The 20,724-nt window shown below is 38.8% G+C and overlaps 1 protein-coding gene across 1 annotated transcript in view; it reads left to right on the top strand.

Annotated features, from left to right (window-relative positions):
• The window catches only part of ADGB (androglobin), a 95,238-nt gene that overhangs the window by 58,641 nt on the left and 15,873 nt on the right, over positions 1-20,724 (top strand). The window contains exons 22-28 of the mRNA XM_042446472.1: positions 2,239-2,370; positions 7,348-7,441; positions 11,021-11,155; positions 12,095-12,248; positions 14,227-14,414; positions 15,748-15,932; positions 18,350-18,543. Of these exons, the coding sequence (XP_042302406.1) occupies positions 2,239-2,370; positions 7,348-7,441; positions 11,021-11,155; positions 12,095-12,248; positions 14,227-14,414; positions 15,748-15,932; positions 18,350-18,543 (1,082 nt within the window). The remainder of the gene's footprint in view (positions 1-2,238; positions 2,371-7,347; positions 7,442-11,020; positions 11,156-12,094; positions 12,249-14,226; positions 14,415-15,747; positions 15,933-18,349; positions 18,544-20,724) is intronic.

The following is a 20,724-nucleotide window of genomic DNA, read 5'->3' as shown; positions in this document are numbered from 1 at the left end:
AATAATAATAATAATAATAATAATAATAATAATAATAATAATAATAATAATATACATCTTGTCTTTAATTATATTGAGAATTTTTATGTTTGCCATCCTAGTATTGTTTGCAAAGTACACAGAACACGTTGAAGATGCTGAAGGTAGTAGTAGTAGTGAAGCTAGGAATAACTGAGCCAAGCCATGATTTATACAACATAATTTACAGAAAAATATTAATGGATTTTAATTCAGATTTTCAAATATAATCTAAAATTTCTACTCTAGAAAATGCTTAACCACTTCTTGCCATGTCTTTGGAGCTTCAGATTGCAACACTGATGCAATCATTTAAGTATATGGTAAGAGAAAATGTTTGATTCCTATCTGTGTTCTTCAACTTTTATTAGATTTCAGCTTTAATTAGCTTCTAACACAAAGAGAAGAGTATGTCAGTTATCTAAACCTGCAAGACATATGTCTCGCACTCAGTACCAAAGTAAACATAGTGAAAACACAATTTGCCTTTTATGTTCTCAAACTGCTAACTTTAAACACACTAAACCTGCTGTGAGAATGGAGCTGTCCAAGTTGACTCAAGCAAGAAGTCCATTTTTTGTATTACATTTCAAAGTTGCCAGTGAAATTACAAGTACTCACTTTGTTTGCTCCATATATCTGATAAAATACAATATACAGTATTATCTCTAAAAATCTCTTGTAGTAGTCAGAGGTTAATATTCAGTGATGGGCTTGTTTTCTATTACTGTAATTTGTTTGTTTGGTTTTTATATCACGCTTTTCTTCTGTCACAGGACTGAAGTCAGTGTACAACATTTTAAAAGCACAATACAATTAAAAACCATCTGGGCTACCAGCTAACGGATTTATATGTGGTAATAAACCACATAAGTTAATTATACATTATTTTAATTAAAAAATCTTTATGTGCTTTAAAGAGAACGTTTTCTGTTGGAGGACCTTGAATCCTACTATTTTGAATGCAGTTTATTAGGATTTGTGTGCCGATATATGAAAAAGACAGGTGTAGCCAGCATGGAGTAATGGTTTGAGTATTGAACTATATTCCAGGAGACCAGGGTTCAAATTCCCATTCTGCCATGGAAACCCACTGGTAAACTTGGGCAAATCACACACCCTCAGCCTTAGAGGAAGGCAATGGCATGCCTCCTCTGAGTAAATCTCATCAAGAAAACTCCATGATAGTGTTACCATAAACTGGAGTTAACTTAAAGGCACATACAACATTTGGAAACAAAATAGTTCTCTAAGTCAGTAATAGACAAGAGCCTGACAAAAATGGAGGCAAACATCAAGAACAGCACAGTATGAAATAAGGTAAACAGGCTGGAGCAGGAGGAAAAGGAGTCTTTCCAAAACTCTTTTTAAGAAATGGCATGTAAACAGACCATTACTTAGTATGTGTATGCTCCCTTTAGGGTTCTATCCAGTGCTGTCTGTCTGAAAGTGGAATGGGCAATGCTCACATAATAGTTTCTTCTTCTAGGGCAAGATGCATGATCAGGACCCCCTTCCTAAATTTAAAAACAGACATTGCAGCCCCTCTTTGGTCTGTTGCAATATTTAAAATTATTTCATAATGTATTGCTTCTCCCCCCACACACACTGTTTTACCCCTCATACTCCTAGGCCTTTCAGAGGACCATGCTGTGGAGTTTTCCACCCCCACAACCCAACCCCTTCTCAGCCCTGCCTTCACAACCTCCAGATCTGTTCCATAGTGTTAAGAAAAGGAGGGTTAAGGTATGCACAGGAGAGAGAAAAGGCAAGGAAAGGAGTGTTCCTCTAGCAGAATCTGCTTTGATACATAGGATCGGGCCCTTCGTTGTCTGTGTTCTTTAAAAGAATGAAAATAATATAAATAATCAGTGTTACTGAAGTTAGTCAGCAGCAATAAGAGCTGTTTGACAGTGGAACACACTCCTTCGAAGTGTAGTGAAGTCTCCTTCTTTGGAGGTTTTTAAGCAGAGTCTAGATAGCCATCTGTTGGGGATGCTTTGATTGTGAGTTCCTGCATGGCAGGGGGTTGGACTTGATGGCCATTGTGGTCTCTTTCAACTCTGTGATTCTAAGATTCTAAGTGGGTTTCTATGGCCAGGTGGAAAATTGAATCCTGATCTCCAGAGTCCTAGTCCTACACTCAAACCACTACAGCATGCTGGCTCTCAGTATTATCATTACTCTAGCAGCTAACCTTTGTTCTTTTTCTTCCTCCAGAGGTGACGGAAACAAATGTTTCTCCTTGGCAGAACAAGGAACCCACAGTTGAGGAAGAAGAAGCTGCACTTAAACTGCAGACTGCCTGGAGAGGGACTTATGTCAGGATGTTAATGAATGGCAGAAAGCCAGGTTAGGATTCTCCACCTTGCCTAATCATCACATTTTTAACAATGTTGTTGAGGGATGTGATACCCTAGGTTCAGTTTAAAACAAAATCCTCACCATTCTGCAGAACCCTCCCCCAAAATACATCCCAAAAAACTACTCAGGAGGGCTGTGAATCCAGTCGGTAAGGTGAACCCTAACCATGCTACTTCCTGTTATTGGGACTGGACTCAAGATAGACTGTGAGTCTGTGAACATTTAGAAGGGAATGCCATAATCACAAAAAGTGAACATGAGTTTCTGAGAAAACAAGTCATACCAGACCAATATGATCTCTCTCTTTTTTTCTGTATTTTTTTTAAAAAAATAAAATTAACAGCTTGATAGATGTAAGAAATGCTGTGAATATAACATATCTTAATTTCAGTAGGGCCTTTGATAAGCCACCCCCCCCCCCCCCCTAATTTTCTTTCAAACATGCCCGTAAAATGTGGGCTAGAGAGTACAATTGTTAGGTGGATTTGCAATTTGTTGATCAGCCAGACACAAAGGGTGTTCAGCAATGGCTCCTCTTCATCTTGGAGGGAAGTGACCAGCGTGGTGCCACAGGGTTCTGTCCTGGGCCTAGTGCCATTTAACATCTATCTCAACAACTTGGATGAAAGAATAGAGGACATGCTTATCAAATTTGCAGATGACACAAAATTAGGAGGAGTAGCTAATACCCCAAAGGACAGGATCAAAATTCAAAATGACTTGAATGGATTAGAAAGTTGGGCCAAAACTAACAAAATGAATTATAACAGGGAGAAATGTAAGGTACTGCACTTAGAAATGAAATGCATAGATATAGGATGAGGGACACCCGGCTTAACAAGACTACATGTGAAAGGGATCTAGGAGTCCTAGTAGACCCCAAGTTGAACATGAGTCAATAGTGTGATGCAGCAGCTAAAAAAGCCAATGCAATTCTAGGCTGCCTCAATAGAAGTATAGTGTCTTGATCAAGAGAACTAATAGTGCAACTCTATTCTGCTTTGGTCAGGCCTCATCTGGAAAACTATCCAGTTCTCGGCACCACAATTCAAAAAGGATGTTGACAAGCTAGAGCATATCCAGAGGAAGGTGACCAAAATGGTGAAGGGTGGTGATATGATAGCCCTGTATAAGTATTTGAAGGGGTGTAATATTGAGCCTGAAGCAAGCGTGTTTTCTGCTGCTCCAAAGACTAAGGAGCAATGGATGCAAACTATAGGAAAAGAGATTTCACCTCAAGATCAGGAATAACTTCTTGATAGTAAGAGCTGTTTGACAGTGGAATATGCAGCTCAGAGTCTCTTCCTTTGCAGATCTTTAAACAGAGGCTGGATGGCCGTTTGTCAGGAGTGCTTTGATTTTGCATTCCTGCTTGGTTCTCTTCAGACTCTGTGATTCTACAATTCTAAGTGTAAATCACCTACAAATAACACCGATAAGATTTACAGTGTGCCCTTCCCCTATGCAGGGGATCTATTCCAGACCCCCCCCCCCCCATGTAAGGGAAATACCATGTATGCTGGAGCCCCATTGAAAACACACATGCCATTGTCTCTTCCAGTGTCTGGAAGCTGAAAGCCACATATGATGTAGGTGCACTGTACAATGTTATGTTTCTCAAAAATGGTTAAGCAAGGAACACCCATCCTTTTATTTTTCAAAATTGGAAAAGTGTTAACCTATTCTTGGTTTTAGAGATCTAGAGGATTTTTTTCTCACGTGTAGTTTTTTACACATGCATTGAATGGCAAAAATCACATAACTAGGGTTACAAGTACTAAAATGTTTCCATTTGTATTGTTTATGATTTATACTGTTTTAGTTGTATATGTAGAGTACAAACAACATCCACATGGATTATATCCTATTGGTTTCTTCATACCCATTATAGTATTATTCTGTGGTTGTTCTGGGCCATTAAATTATTTATGCATCACAATATCTTTGATATTCCTGGGTTGTTTTACAGAATATGTGAGGTTTCTCCTTACAATCTAGTATATTTTCTACTAGAAACCAAGGACTATTTATAAATTTCTTTAGGTTTTTTGAGATGTGATTAAATGTGAGAGAGTGGTTACTTTGAGCTGTATGCTGTTGTTTTTAACAGTTTGGATTGGGGTCTCTCCACTGCTTTTCTTAATAATAAATAATAATAAACTGTTTATTTATATACCGCTTTTCCTCAAGATCAGGTATCAAGTATCTTAATCTAATTGGGGAATATTTCGCTAAAAAGAGTCGGGAGGGTATGCTTGCTAGAAGAGATAGGTTTTTAAAGCCTTTTTAAAGGCTTTCAGTATACCACTAGAATGGATCTCTTCCGGGAGAGCGTTCCAAAGAGTAGGCGCTGTCGCTGTGTAAGCTCTTTGGTGGGTTGTTGCCAGTCTCATCTTAGGATGTTCAAGTAGGAGTTTCCCCGTTGTTCTAAGGGTGCGGGGCGGATTATATAGGGAGAGGCGTTCCCTCAAGTAACTCGGGCCCAAGTCATGTAGGGCTTTAATGGTAATAACCAACACTTTGTATTGGGACCGTATTGGCAGCCAGTGAGGAGATTTTAACACGGGGGTTATATGATCCGACCTAGCTGTACCCATGACCAATCTGGCTGCAGCATTTTGAACCAACTGAAGCTTCTGAACCTGATACAAAGGTAGCCCCATGTAGAGCGCATTACAGAAATCCAAACGAGAGGTTACCAGTGCGTGTACTGCAGTTTCTAGGTCCTTTTGATCCAGACAGGGACGCAGTTGGCGTATTCTTAAGCCATAAGATACTGTATGTTGTGGATAACTCCTTGCTCTCTGATGTTTTGTCAATATTGTGGATTCCACCTTAAATTCTTCTTCACAAGAACAGTGGACCTCTATTTTGTTTTGTGTGTGTGTGTTCAAATTCAAACTATGTTAGCATCAATGGAAATTAATTGTATCATGAAAATATTTAGGTCATCACCATGCATTAGGATTAGTTAATTCTCTTTCAAAATTTTCCATAAAATGATTTGCTGTTTCTGGAGCCAAGGGGCACGCCATGTCCACCCCCTTAATTTGCCAATAATATTTGTGTTCAGCTGTTGTTGTTTTTTTTAATACTTAATACTATCTCTGCTACAGAAACCAGAAAAATGTTTTGGAGGGTATGTGATTTTCCTCTTGCCCAGATTGGATTGTATAATTACTAGTGACTTATCCTGAGGTATACTAATATATAATATTATTATGTGCATAGTGCCTTATGTCTCTTACTTCTAGTTTTAAAGATGTTAATTTGTTAGTGGAGGGTATAAAGGGTTCCAAAGAATAGTCCACAACTTGTGATAATGGTTCTAAAATTGAGCCCCATCCTGATACTATTGGTGTACTCAAGGAAGAGTCCGTGCCTTTATGAATCTTAGGCTGCATCTGCACTACAGAAACAATACAGGTTGACACCACTTTAACTGCCATAGCTCACTGCCATGGAATTCTGGGAGTTGTAGTTTGTTGTGGCATCAGAGCTCTCTGACAGAGAAGACTAAGGCCCGTTACAAATGGGCCTTAAAGTACGCAATGAGCGCGTACTAGGGTTAGAAAGGGGCATCCTTTCCAGATGCCCCTAATCCTAGTACGCGCTCTGCACGTAGAAAATGGCGGCGGCCATTCCACATGGCCACCGCCATCACTACGTGACGACCGCGCCGCCTCCAAACGAGGTGGCGCAGTTGTGACATATTGGGGCCGCCCCAGGGCGCCTAGTGCGCCCTTTCCAAGGCCCTGGAAGGAGCTCCATTTCGGAGCTCCTTCCTGGCTTTGCGTTGCTGGGCGCAGCCTTCAGACGGCTGCGCCCAGCGACGCAGAGGAGAAAGGGGCCAAGCGTCCCCTTTCTCCTCCTCCCTGCCATCACGGGGTGTCCTTGGGGCTTGGAGCCCCAAGGACACCCCTTTCCAGGTGGCAGGGAAGCGGCGTTTTGCCGCTTCCCTGCGGCCTGGAAAGCGGCGGATCGGGGCCTCAGCGGCTGCCGCTCTGGCTACTGAGGCCCCGATCCGGCGGGGAAACGGGCGGGTGCAGGCCACCGCTTTTCGGCGGTCTGTAACCCGCCAAACTATCTCACAAAACTACAGTTCCAAAAATTCCATAGCACTGAGTCATGGCAATTGAAGGCAGCTAAACCCAGATTATTTCTGCAGTGCGGATGTAGCCTTAGGGAGAACATAAAACAGTGGTATTCTGGGATTTGTTCTTAATAGGATTTTTTTCTTCATCTCTTATATAGCCCAGAGACATCCCTTCTTCAATAATTTTGGGAATATGTTCAACTGATTTATTGCCACATATTTTATAAGCAATAAGCAGTATGATCTAGCTGGTGAAGAACATCCCCTTTATACACTACGAAGTCTTATACCACAATCTCCCTTCCTTACAGTATCTGCTTATTTTAAAACTATTGAAGCATGTGGAACTCTGTGTCCTTTTTAACTTTTTCTTATTATACATGCTCATCAGTTCTTTCCTGTAATTGTATTGTCAGAATCCCAGCTCCCTACTTACAGAGTCCACCATACCACCAGAGATCCTAATGCTTCTTTTCTCCATGCTGTCTTGGGAATCTATTATGCTCACCTCCTGAGGCAGCACAGGGAAAAGAGGCATTAGGATCTCTGGTGGCATGGTGGACTCCCAAGTGCTCACTGATGATTTTTGTTGTGAGGACTGTCACTGCTAGTGAATTTTTGCTTGCGATTGTAACACTTTCTATAAATGAGCACAGAACTATCACCCAAGGCCTGTGAGAGGTCTTTTGAGTGGTTTCAGCTTGGAGTGGTATCTGATAATAAATATACTATAATATTTAAATATAAATAAATATTTAAATATAAATAAATATTATAAATATGCTGAAAAACAGTCTATATATTGAATATCTGCTAATAACATTTATTTATTTATTTATTTATTTATTTATTTATTTATTTATTTTCAGGTACAAAAGAGAATGCTAGAGTCAAAGATACTCTCCAGAAATTGTGGGCTCTAATTGAGCCAAATTTTGAACAACATTCTTTGACATTTTTGAGGTAATATGTCTTGTGATTCTTGTAATGCCACAGATGTCAGTTCCACATTTTGCTTCAGAAAAGTTTATTTTCCTTCTTCATTTCCCACCTACCATTTCAAATGTTATAAGGAAAGCTTTACTAGGCCAGATAGGGTCCAAAGCATATTTATAAGACTTATTCCCAATCTGAAGAACATTTTACCAAATGAGCCAAAACACTAAGTTTATTCTTTAGATCAAGAGTGCCCAAAATGCTTCCCTCCAGACATTGTTGAACTGCAGTCATTGTTTAGCAAATAGTGGCATATGAGTCAGAGGACGGAACTGGCAGAACACCTTCAGAGTATTCCTTGCCCAAGAAAACCTTATGAAATGAATGGGGAGAATTGATGTCAGCAGGCGATTTGAAGGCACATACACACACAACTTGATTATATCAGTTATAAACTGGACCTTTTTTCTTGTTTTAATCAAAATTTACTTTATATAAATCAATCTGCCCAGTTCTGAATGTTGTATTACATCTGGTTCTCAAATAACTGGATGATGTATATGCCTATTGACAAACAGATCCACATACAGTATATATTCAGTTCACATCCACAGTTCTAAAGAGACCAGGGTATTGATTCAAATAAATGAGCCTTGGGAGAGATTAATTCAACAATGAATTCAGAAACTGGACTGTGGCCTGATTTGGTTGAGCTAATCCATTCCCAACAGTGTTAATTGTGGTACATTGATTTGGAGAAAGTAGCTTAACAGATAATAGTATTGGTAACTTTACTTGTGTCTATGGACAAAGCTTAATGATTCAAATGGTCTATACTGCTACTTACTTTGAACATCTATGACACTTCAGAGCCAAACAAAATAGGATGAGGAAAATGCATGAATGTATCTGCTAACTATTTTTCTTGTAAGAACAGCTATATCAAAAATTGGATTTGGATCACAGATCTCATCCAAATCCAGTGTCCATGCTGGCTGGGGCATTCTAGGATTTGTCCAGAAGAATAGCTTTTGCAAGTTCTGTTGTCTCCTCTGGAGAATTGCTACCAGTAGTAGACAGAATACATACAGGCATAGCCTTCCACAAACTGTTGCTCTCCATAGCTGATAACAGCTGGGGATGTGTGAATTGGCTTAGACCAAAGCACAAGAAGAATCAGTTGAAAACTGTGCTCGTTGGTGTTGTTGTTTAAACACGTCTTTGACAACCTTATGTGCCTACACACACACATGCACACATATAAGGGGCTCTGGTGACGCAAAGGAGCCCTGGTGACACAAAGGAGCCCTGGTGGCGCAGTGGTTAAATGCCTGTGCTGCAGCCACTCACTCACAAGCCATAAGGTTGCGAGTTCAATACCAGCAAAAGGGCTCAAGCTCGACTCAGGCTTGCATCCTTCCAAGGTCGCTAAAATGAGTACCCAGATTGCTGGAGGCGATTAGCTTACACTTTGTAAAAGCGCTTAGGGAGTGCTTAAGCGCACTGATAAGTGGTATAGAAATGTACTTGCTATTGCTATATAATATAACCAACAAAAATCATGGAGAAAATGTTATAAATAATCAATAATGACTGTTTCAAATAATCAAAGAAAGTTTTGTGGTTTTTTTAAAAAAAAAAACTCTATGTGAAAGTCATGGTCTCTGAACATCAATATCAATAATTTGGATGAAAGAGGAGGCGGAATGTTCATGAGATCGACAGAGGATACCATGCTAGGAAGTGTAGGCTTTAAAATAACCATAAGAAAATGGAGTATTTTGCCAAAATAAACAAAATTAATTTCAGCAAGGATAAATGTTATGTTCTGTATCTAGGCAAGGTACACAAATATAAGGCAGGTGAGAGCTGCATTGTGTGTGAAAAATATCTATGACTGTTAGTAGACCAAGGGCTAAATGGGATGCAGCACCAAAAAGGCTAGTGCTGCTCTAGGTCGCTTCAACAGAGTGCAAGGACCAAATCACTAGAAGTTCCATTCTATTCTGTTTTGGTCAGACATCTGGAGTACTGTGTCCAGTTCTGGGCACCTAAATTTAAAATTATCAAAAAATGGGCATGCGTCCAAAATGAAGTTCTTTGAGGAATATGTGTAGCTTGGAGAAAAGTGACAGGAGATATAATATATATCTTTCAAATGTTTAAATATTTGAAAGTGTGTCAAAAGTGGAACAAATTCATTTTCTGTTCCTCTAGAGAGTAGAATTTGAACCAATGGGTTCAAATTACAAGAAAGGAGATTTTTGCTAAACATAAGAAAGTAGTTCCTGGTGGTTAAGAGCTGTTTGGCAAGGGAACTGCTTTAGTAGTAGTAGTAGTAGTAGTAGTAATAATAATAATAATAATAATAATAATAATAATAATAATAGCTTTAGCTGTCCTTCATTTGATATTTTAGAATATCAGTCTGTCCAAGGTGCTTTAGCTGTGGATTTCCTGCATCAGCAGGGGATAATATCCATCCGTACAGTTCTGTCATTCTATGACCTCTCCACACATGTCACGGATCTGATTTAATTGGGGGAAAATGTGTCAGAAAATAAATTCTCCCATGTCATGTCTACTTTAGTCATGTGTAAATCAGCAGTTCTGTTTTAAAGACAGAAAAAAGAAGGAAAGCTTGGGTGGTTTGAACAATACCACCTGCAGTTTTAGCCAGTCTCCCCTCAGTCAAACAGTGTTGCTTCTGCTATCAAAGTCTAACTGAAAAGCAGCATCAGAGCACAACTGTAGAGAAGTAAGCCACAGATCAGAAAACAATTTGACATCCCTCACTCTTTGGTTGTATATCTTCATGTTCTTCAACTTGACCGGAAAGAACAAATAATTCCTACAAAATTCTCCCTGCTGGATGAGACCAGAAAGATCTGCTTAGTTCCCAATCACTGTTCATGGTTCTGGAAGATTAGTAAAGAAATACCCCCTTTTTTCCTATGCAAAAACACATTTTATGTGCAGAAAACATGCTTCCTGCATAGAACATGGTTTTTCTGTGTAGCAAACAAATTTGTGCAAAAATACATGTAGTTGCTCTCTGCAGAAAACATATTTCTGTACAGAAAAACACAGACAAATACTTCAGGAAATGCCAAGAATCTCACAGTAGCCTCATGGCTGCCTCTGTTCTTCCTGGTGTTTTTTTAATGAGGGTCAGGAAATTATCTTCTAGACCGAGAAGCAAATATCAAATGAATATTCTTTCCATCCCTACTTCACTTGCACATCGCTTTTGCTCTTAAAACTGGATCTTTTCCTCTGATACATATCTTTCTGTCACAAATAGTTTGTCCTTTAGTGAGGAAGATGTTTTTCCATAATACACTGTATTTATTTTCTTTATGTAGGAAGTGTTCTAAACTGCCATCTTGGCTCTAATAACTCTAAAAATATATTTTAATAAATATATATTCTTAGTTATTATCTGCATCCTTCTAGGATCCAGAACAAACCTATGAGCAATGCTGTTTGTTTACTTGAAACCCACCTGTATATATTTTCCTTATATACACTGAAACTAGCCTGAACCATGTAGTATTGAAAATTGTATTAATAGCTATTTTCAAACTTGCTTGTTGTCTTTCACAGAGATATATTTAAAAGTAAATGCAAATCAATAGAAAAATATCATTGCTATGAAGATGAATGGACTAAGACATCTTTTGCTGATTATACTGTTACGTATGGGGACCAGCCCCCAAATTTTTGGTTTGTGGTCTTCAGGTGAATTTTTTTATTGTTCAGTCACATATGAACTCTGTATAATCACAAGTAAACTTAATTTTACAGTTCATTCTTTTTATATGCTGAAATTCACATACTGAATTAAAGTTCCTGTTGCATTTACTCTATATTTGTTGATTTGAGACAGGTCATCTTTTCATGTTCCTCCTCTATAGTGAAAAATACATGTGCCTCCTTTTCTAGTTCTTTAAAATCTTTTTATAGCTTGCTATTTTTTCATTCCCTTTGCTCCGCTCAAACAAGGAATCATGAATCCTTCTGACAGATTCTTTCAGTCCTTTTAAAAAATCTATCTTTCCTGAATCTATACTAAATTACCAGATTCACACCTCTCTGACTACTCTGCACATAAGATCTTTGCTAATTGTTATTCATTGGGTTTCCAAGATCTCTGGATATTCCAATGCATTCTTGAGTTATTTAAACTAGGTCTTGAAATGGTACATTTGAAAAAGTTATTTGTTACTCTGCAGATGTAATTTTTAAAGAGAGAACATGATATTGTGGCTTGTTACTCATTATTTCAAGAGTATTGTACTACTGTATTTACTTTTTAAATTAAAAATACTGTGGACATATAATTTAAAATGCCTCTAAATCTTGCAAATGACCCTAAAAAGCAGTGGTTAGGACTAATGAATAAATTTTGCTCACTACATAGCATTAAAAGTGTTGTTCCCTCATTATCCCGAAAATTAACACACTACAGTTAACACCATTATTTGTAATACATTCTTTCAAAGCTGTGATTTAAAATTCAAAATGTTTGTGTTAATCTATACATTTGAGATAAAATGCACCTTTAATATTTATTTTGAGAAAACTTTTTCAGATTTATGGGTATCATGTGCTAGATTGACATAGATCAGAAAAATAATCTCTGGTCTAATAGAGCCCCCCCCCCCATTTTTTTCTTAGGGAAGTATTTTATGTTCCTGAAGATATGTTCATAGTGCCAAAAATTTATTCAGCCATACCTACCTGTGTACTGCATGTTGTAGACAATGACACGTTGGTGGAAATACCTAGAATCTTTCTCAGAGTTGCACCACATCTTTATACAAAGAATAAGGTAAGAATCACCAGTAGTTCAGCATCTTAACTGCAATGAAGAGTAACCAAAACTAATAGGGCATCTTCATAATAGATGTAAACCTGAAATGTGGAACATAGAGTCTAAATCAAATTGCCATTCCCAAATAGAATAGACCGACTGAGCCTGTGAGAACTTGATAAGTCACCATTCAGGCAAGCGCCACAGAATCAGTGAGTTGACACTACTTGGATCTTGCAGTTAATTTAATGTTAACTTGAATGATACTGATATTACATATATATGGTATTGTTCTGAAATTATAGGAAGTTTCAAGATTGCTACAGAATGTTAGTAACAGAATTTACTTTGTGGAACATGGGGTAAAACACATAAGCCAAATAAAAAGGTTTCAAACCACTTTGAAGGCAGGACGTAGATTGTGCACAGTGGGTGGAAATTGGATTGAAGCCATGCTCCAGGGCTAAAAATTGGAGCAAAAACAACCTGGGATATTCAGACTTAGCTGGGAAAAGGCGCACCTTCAACCTTGCATATAAATGCCCTGACACCAGAGTGGTTCTGAAGGAGCGATTCATCCTAACCCTAACCCTAAATCTGCATATAAATGCACTGGTGCAGATGCGCATCTAAAAAGGACAGAGCTGCCATACCTAAGCAGTCCAGATGGCAATGCAAAAAAGTGAAAGTGTGACATCTCCAATGGATGTAATTGCAACATACACAAACCAGACAGTCCAAGAGGGGGCATAGGGCGAAGGGGGTGGGTGAAGAGGGTATGGGGGGGCTCCACTGTGGTTTGCCAGTGCTTTACTGAGCACACTAATGCTCCAATGCCTTGTACCAGTGGAGAATTTCAGGTGCAACTTTGTGGCCATTCAAAGGGGTGGCTGTCCAATGGGATACTATCTAGGCAGCAGGAAATCACTGGCAGTGTGTTTGTGCAATGGTGCTCATGGATATTGGGGAGGCAACAAAAAGTACCCAGTGACATGGCTTGATGCTGTACTGTGCGGTTGGGCTGTTTGCATTCAGGCCACCTTGGGAGCAGCCACTGTGAACAGTGCGGTTTCAAATTGCTTTCAGAAAAAGCAGGTTTGAGCCACTTTTTCCTGCCCGTCACTTCCACCCCCATGTTTCCTAAACTAGATATTATATGGCTTCATGAATGGGATTCTTTTTAACCATATTTACCTATTTTCAGACCTTTGTTATGCATGCAGTGCCTTGGCAACAGTTTTTGCATCTACGGATTCAACCAACCAAATAAATAGCTTCATTTATATGCTGCTTCATACTGAATTAACAGTGCCTAAGCGGTTTACAACTATAAGCTAATTGTCCCCAACAATCTGGCTACTCATTTTAGCGACCTCGGAAGGATGCAAGCCTGAGTCAAGCTTGAGCCCTTCTGCTGGTATTGAACTCGCCACCTTATGGTTTTGAGTGAGTGGCTGCAGTACAGGCATTTAACCACTGCACCACCATCCATGGTTTCAAAATATTTTTTAAAAAATTCTAAAAAGCAAACCTTGATTTTGTCATTTTATATAAGGAACACTATTTTACTACCCCATTGTATATAATGTGACTTGAATATCCATGCGTTTTGGTATTTGCAGGGTTCCTTGACCCAAACCCAGCAGATTCCAATGACCCACTGTATAACATTTTTCTCTGTTAATACAGTCAGCCTCCCCATAGGCGGGCTTGCCTTCTGTGGCTTTGAGCTTACACGGAAGGAAAGCACCGGCAGAAATAATGGGGCATGTACCCGCACCACATGCCACCATGAGCATGCACCCCATTATTTTCTATGGGGCTTGAGCATATGCTCTTTTCCCCATACACGGGGGGTGGGTGGGTTCCAGAACCGATTCCCCGCATATGGGGAGGGCGGACTGTGTATATATCCATGTATTTTGTATATAAACTATCATTTTTACATGGGTTCTTTTCTTTTCTTTTTTTTACAAAATTGACTATTTTATTACAGAAAGGATATACATTTATGACCGAAATTCAAACTGGTGAATCACCAGTGATGGCAGGAAAGTGGAGGCTTCGTCTTATAGGTTCCTGCACTCCCCTTCCTGTTCTGTCTCGTGATATTGTAAACAATTTGTATTCTATTAAGGAAGTTAAGGACTATTATGTACCAAATGAGAAGCATATAATATTCAGGTAAAATTGGGGAATTGCATAGGATATTTACATATATGTGGGGTTTTTGAGTGTGCACATTTGTATGTGTTATTTTAGCCATGTAATATGTTGATGCATTGGTGATAAATAATGTATTTTTGTTTTGGTCCAGGGGGTAAAAAAGAACCCTATGAAAAATACTAGGAAATAATGCTAAGAAAAGATCCCTAGCAAATACAGTGGAACTTCTTCCTGTTACACTGGATAGCAATTAAACAAACTGAATATCACTTAAATGACATATAATTTGCAATTAAGATGTAGCTGTAATTTGCTAGCACTCCTGAATATATCTATGATGTATAATGTGAACTGTTTTTTTTAAAAAAATAAGAGTAAACATAACCTATCATATTTTCAGTAATGGTTATACAAGTACACAGTAAATTAGTCTTAACATTGCATATGGGCCTTAGGGCCTGTACAGACTGGCAGAAAGCACTGGCCTGTTGGCAGAGTCAGGGCTTAGTGTCCTGATGATGCTTGCCAAACCTCTGCCCCATGGCGCCATGCACTGGCTCACACAGTGCACACCATCATGACGCACTTCTGGTGCTGAGTCCAAATGATGCAGCACCGAAGGGGCATCATGAAGCTGCACCACCGCAGTTGTGGCGCCCCTTTGAGGGTGCAAAAAGGACACACTTTTTGTGGCTCCTTTTTGCGCTCTCCAGAGGCTGGATCAGGGACATGATGTGAGGTTGCCATGGCCTGATCCAGCCAGGAAAGTTGCGGCTGCATGCCACCCCTGAGGGGCAGTCTGGAGAGCCCCTTAGTTTCTGAAATCTATGTGACTAAAAAGCAAGTACAAGTCGGACCACCAATTGACCAGAAATGCTAAGAGGTTCTCCGAAGCTATTCCAATTCATTTGGAATCGCTTTCCTCCTCTTTTTGCTTGGAGTTATGGATTAAATTAGGAGTTGTGATAATAGTCAGGAAATATTTAAAGAGACTGAAACTGGCATGAAAATTTTAATATTAAGGGTAAGCAAAAGTGTCCCAAAACATAGTGAGAATGTTTGTTCAGGATAATTAACAATGCACCTGTGTATGCAAACAAAAGGATTAGAAAAGGGTTGTTTCAAATTATTCTCTTTTTTTCATATTTGATTTTCCCCATTAGTTCATTAGCTTTGTAATGAACAGTTAACTTTGATTGTATATGGTAACTTGCATTCAGAACACACACAGGCAAGATTAAGTAAATCTACAATTCCCAATAACAATGCTTTTAATAACTGCATTCTTTTGACTTGCTGAATATAATGATATCTGGCACAATTAATTATTAGTCTTGATATTTTTCTTCAGGTATGCAGTAAAAGTCACCATACCACTTATTGCTACTGTCCAGGTGCAGACCTCTAAATCAGATACAATAATTAAACTACAGGTTCTGGATTCTGAGGAAGAAATGGTGAATTCTGTTGGAAAGGGCCATGTTGTTATTCCAGCATTTAATTTCATATCTTCTGAAAGGCCTTCAAGCAGCTTCTGTAAGCATCATATATTGTATGCTGGGTTATGACAGTTTCATACAAAGGAACATAAACCCTGCAATAGATTTGAATGTGTACCTGTACCTCCATTTTGTGCTAAGTACTTGTCTAAATGTTAGTACTTTATCAGGCTCACAGCTAAAAACTGTAGTAATCATGTTTGTATGTGATGTTAGTAAAATCTAGAATCATTTTTCTACATATTAAACCAAGTAGTGGAATATAGAAAACTGATTCTAGACATTACTAACATCACATGCAAACCTGATTAATGCAGTTTTTAGCTGTGAGCTCATGCTAAAAACACACACAAATTGGGGCATGGAGAAACATGGGTGCTTTTCATCCAGTCTGGCTCACCCCTGTGGGATGCTGAGATCAACCACATAGAGACTTGTCACCTCTTTCTTCAGCCTTCTGTTTCTCTCACAAACTATCATGATGGGTTGTGGTGCTGGAGTAGGAAGAAAAAAATCACAAAAATCACCTACTTCCCTTTCACACTGGCCAAAGTTTCCCAAGCTGAATTCTGCTCAGGGGTGTTCTCTCAACTTAGAGCTCAGTATGGATCCAATCAATGACACTGAGTTCTGTCAAAAATAAGTGATAATTCGGTGATCTGCTCCAGTGGAATTATACACAGGCACTAAATAGCTTGCAAGATAATACTAGCTATCACATATATCTCTGCATAGTTTGGGGTGGGGTACTATCAGTATGCTGATAATACCCAAATATATTTCTCTGTGCCTTCATATACAGCTTCAGCTGTGGATATTATGTCTTCTCTGAATGAATGCCTGGAGGAGGTAATGGGCTGAATGAAGAAAAACAAATTGAAACTGAATCCATACAAGATAGAGGTGCTTACTGTAAAAGGTCCTAACCTGGGTTTGGAGGTGTGTCAACCAGCTCTGGATGGGGCTATATTCCCCCTGAAAGGCTGTGTTCATAGCTTGGAGGTGTTTCTGGATTCATCACTCCAAATGACAGCTCAGATAGATACGAAATTGATGGCTTACTATCAATTTCGGCTGTTATGCCAACTGTGCCCCTATCTAGAATTGAAGGGCCTAAAGATGGTAATGTATGTTCTGGTAACCTCAAGGTTAGACTTCTACAGTATGCTGGACATTGGACTACCTCAGTACCAAGTTCAGAAATTTCAGTTAGTTCAAAACACAGAAGCCAAATTGATTAATGGGACATCCAGGATTGATCACATTACACCAATATTAAAATCACACCACTAGCTGCCAGTTAGTTTCTGGGCAAGGCACAAAGTGTTGGTTATTGTCTTTAAAGCCCTACATGGTTTGGTTCCAGGTTACCTTTAGGATCACCTCCTCACATATAATCCGCCCCATATGCTCAGGTCTTCTGGTGGACATTTACTCCAGTCAGTGAGGACTAGGTTGGCAACTGTCAGCCAGAGGACTTTTTCTTCAGCAGCCCCTAGACTGTTTTGGAATGACCTGCCAGAATAGATTTGACAATATGCTGTCTGAATTTAAAAGAGCATTGAAGACTAATCTCTTCAGGCAGGCTTATCCAGATGATTTTTAAATTATGAATTTTAAATGACAAGTTTTAGATATGGATTGTTTTATATCGGTACATCTTAGGCGCTATACAGACGGGCCCTATGGGGTGCCGTCATGACATGCGAGGGGCGGCACTTTCAGACGCCCCTCGCACGTGATGAGGGCATCAAAATGGCAGCACCCTGTGCACACAGCGCCCTGTGCCTAGCGTCCGCACATCCCGGCATCATTGTGACATCGCAAGTGTGGCATTGGTGCACTGCAGCATCATAATGCTTTTTACGGGTTCTTTTTGTTGTGCAAGGGAGCCACGTGGTTTGTCCTCTGCGTCTCCCTCGTGCAACAAAACAAAGCACAGACAGATCAACTTTATGGGCAGTCTGTATCCCACCTTATTTGTCCTTTTAAAGTGATGTGTGTTCTAACCAATATGCTTTAACTGATGTTGTTTGTTAATTGTTGTTGTCCCACATCTTGCATGGGGAGAGCCAGGTGAGAAATAAATAAATACATAAATAAATAAATAAATATTATTATCATTTGGCTCATTGTCTTTTGCAAACTATAATATTTTATTTATCTCATCTATTGTGTATGTCTGTCTTCTAACTTCATCCCAAATGACCAATAAAAAGCACCAAAACATTGAACTGTTACTTTGTTCAGAATTATTTGTCCCATCTGAAATTTGTCCAGCATTTCCACTGTGGAAAAGTTTATCTTAGGTATGCTATATAATTAGTCAGGTAGAAAAAATGATAAGAGAGAGATAGAGATTGAGACACTTATATAAATATATTTAAAGTGTAAGTTCTTAAGCACTTGTATTCAAATTATTAAGCACCAGTCTTTAAACTTTGTCTTCCACAGCAACAGCAAGTAAGGGTGGGGTGACCCCAAGCTCTCCCAAAAAGGAAGCTGAAATTGTAGTCCCTAAGAAAAAAGGTGCTGTAGCTACTCAGAAAAATATCAAGTCTTCAGTGAAGACTTCACAAGAAGGTCCAGTTTCAACAGAAGAAGAAACGATAACTATACCTATTATTGATGAAAGTGTACCTCATCAGGTGAGAGATTTTAAATTGGAAAAGGTCTGGGAAACAATAATAACAATTTTCTGCTAAGTTGTTTCATTCTACATAAACAACTCATCCTACAGAAGAAGGAGTGAAGATAGGAGGAAGGAACATCAGCAATCTAAGATATACAAACGACACTATAATGCTAGTGAAAAACCAATTTCCCTAATAAATATAGATTATAAAATTTCACAAAGATCCTGGCAGAAAGGCTAAAGAAAATACTGATTACAGTCTGCCCTCCCCATACACAGGAGATCCGTTCTGGACCCCCCCCCCATAGAAAGCCCCATAGAAAATGAGGCCCAAGCCTCATAGAAAATAATGGAGGGTGCTCACGGTGGCGCACAGGGCATGCGGCGTGGGTTTGCGCCCCAGTATTTCTGCCGGGGCTTGCCTTCCGCATAAGCTCAAAGCCACAGAAAGCAAGCCTGCCTATAGGGAGGGCTGACTGTACATTGATGAAGATCAAGCTGGTTTTTTTGGGGGGGGGGGGGCAAAAAGATACATAAAAACAACATTAGAAATCTAGTTGATACCATTGAATAGCATGAGAAAAAAATAGACAAGAAAATAGTTATAATATTCCTTGACACCGAAAAGGCATTTGACAACCTAAACTGGAATTTTATGTTGGCCTATTTAAGATGTATTATGAAGCATGTTGCCTGGATTGGCTGAGAGAATGGATACTATTGACAAATGAAAAATTCTTAGAACTAGAGGCGACAGGCAGTTACTTCATTTGGCACACTTATCTAATTTATGATCAAGTTAAAACAAACTGTCCTAAGGAAGGCACTATATAGAGTGTGGAACAAAAAATACCCCTATGGATCTTTCCAAGGGAAGCTTCTATTGAATGGAAAAAATATCAGAAGGAAATTTGCTAAAATATGTGGATGTATTAAAAATGGACAACAAGCAGAGATTTAATATAGAGGCAAGAGAAGAAATAGAAAATGAAGGCAATGAAATACATTGGTTTTCATGCCAACAAATCAAGCGGTGATACAAAATGGATAGTAACATGGTATGATTTTCAACAAACCTAACCAAATTAGTTTGCTGAATTGCTCAAAATAAATGATAAGATTATCTCTATATTATATAAAGAATTACTTAAAATGGAAATGGAACGTGAATTAGTAAAGAACTGCATGATCAAATGAGTTCAAGAAACTGGGGAGAATATGCAATTAAGGGATTGGGAGAAGAATTGGCAAAGAAGAATTAAATACACTCTATCAACAGATCTAAAAGAGAATTATTACAAGATTCAATTTAGATGGTATCTGACCTCTGAGAAATTAAGTAAAATTTATAAAAATTCGGAGGACTGATGTTGGAAGTATAAACTAAAGGAACCATGTACTACATGTGGTGGACTTGTGAAAAAGCAAGAAAATACTGGACAGTGATTCACAATCTGCTAATGGAGATCCTACAGATTAAAATGAAAAAAGATCCAAAAGTTTGCATTTTAGGCATGACAGAAGAAAAATATGAGAAAGAATTTGGGAAAATATTACATTACATGATTACAGCTGCCAGGATATTATATGCAAATAGATGGAAAGAGACAGAGATTCCAGATATATCAGAATGGAAGATGAAATTGTACAACTGCATGGAAAATGACAAACTAACATCACTACTTCCGGACGTTCCAAAAGAAAAAAAATGATAAGGATTGGGGTAGGATGTATAAATATTTGAACTCACAATAATTTGAGAGTGTAGTAAAGAAACAAGAAGAAGACTAGGAATGGGCAGGGCAGCTATGAAAGAACTAAGACAAGCTCCTAAACTGTAAAGATATACAACTGATCACTAATGTTAGAATTGTCCAATCCATTGTATTCCCAATCACTATGTATGGATGTGAGAGCTGGACAGTAAAGGAAGCAGAGTGAAAGAAAATCAATTCATTTGAGACGTGGTACTGGAGAAGAATAATTAGGATACTGTGGACAGCCAAAAAGACAAGCAAATGGGTCCTTGGATGGATCAAGACTGGACTCTCCCTGGAAGTCAAGATGATCAAATTGAGGCTGCTGTACTTTGACCACATAATGAGAAGACATGGCTCACTAGAAAAAACAATAATGCTGGAAAGGTAGTGGATAACAGAAAGAGAGGAAGACAACATGCCAGATGGATAGACTT

The sequence above is a fragment of the Sceloporus undulatus genome, chromosome 1 (assembly GCF_019175285.1).
Source record: "Sceloporus undulatus isolate JIND9_A2432 ecotype Alabama chromosome 1, SceUnd_v1.1, whole genome shotgun sequence".
Lineage (NCBI taxonomy): Eukaryota > Metazoa > Chordata > Lepidosauria > Squamata > Phrynosomatidae > Sceloporus > Sceloporus undulatus.
Note: the sequence above shows the minus strand (reverse complement) of the source record. Positions and strands in the feature narration are given on the sequence as shown.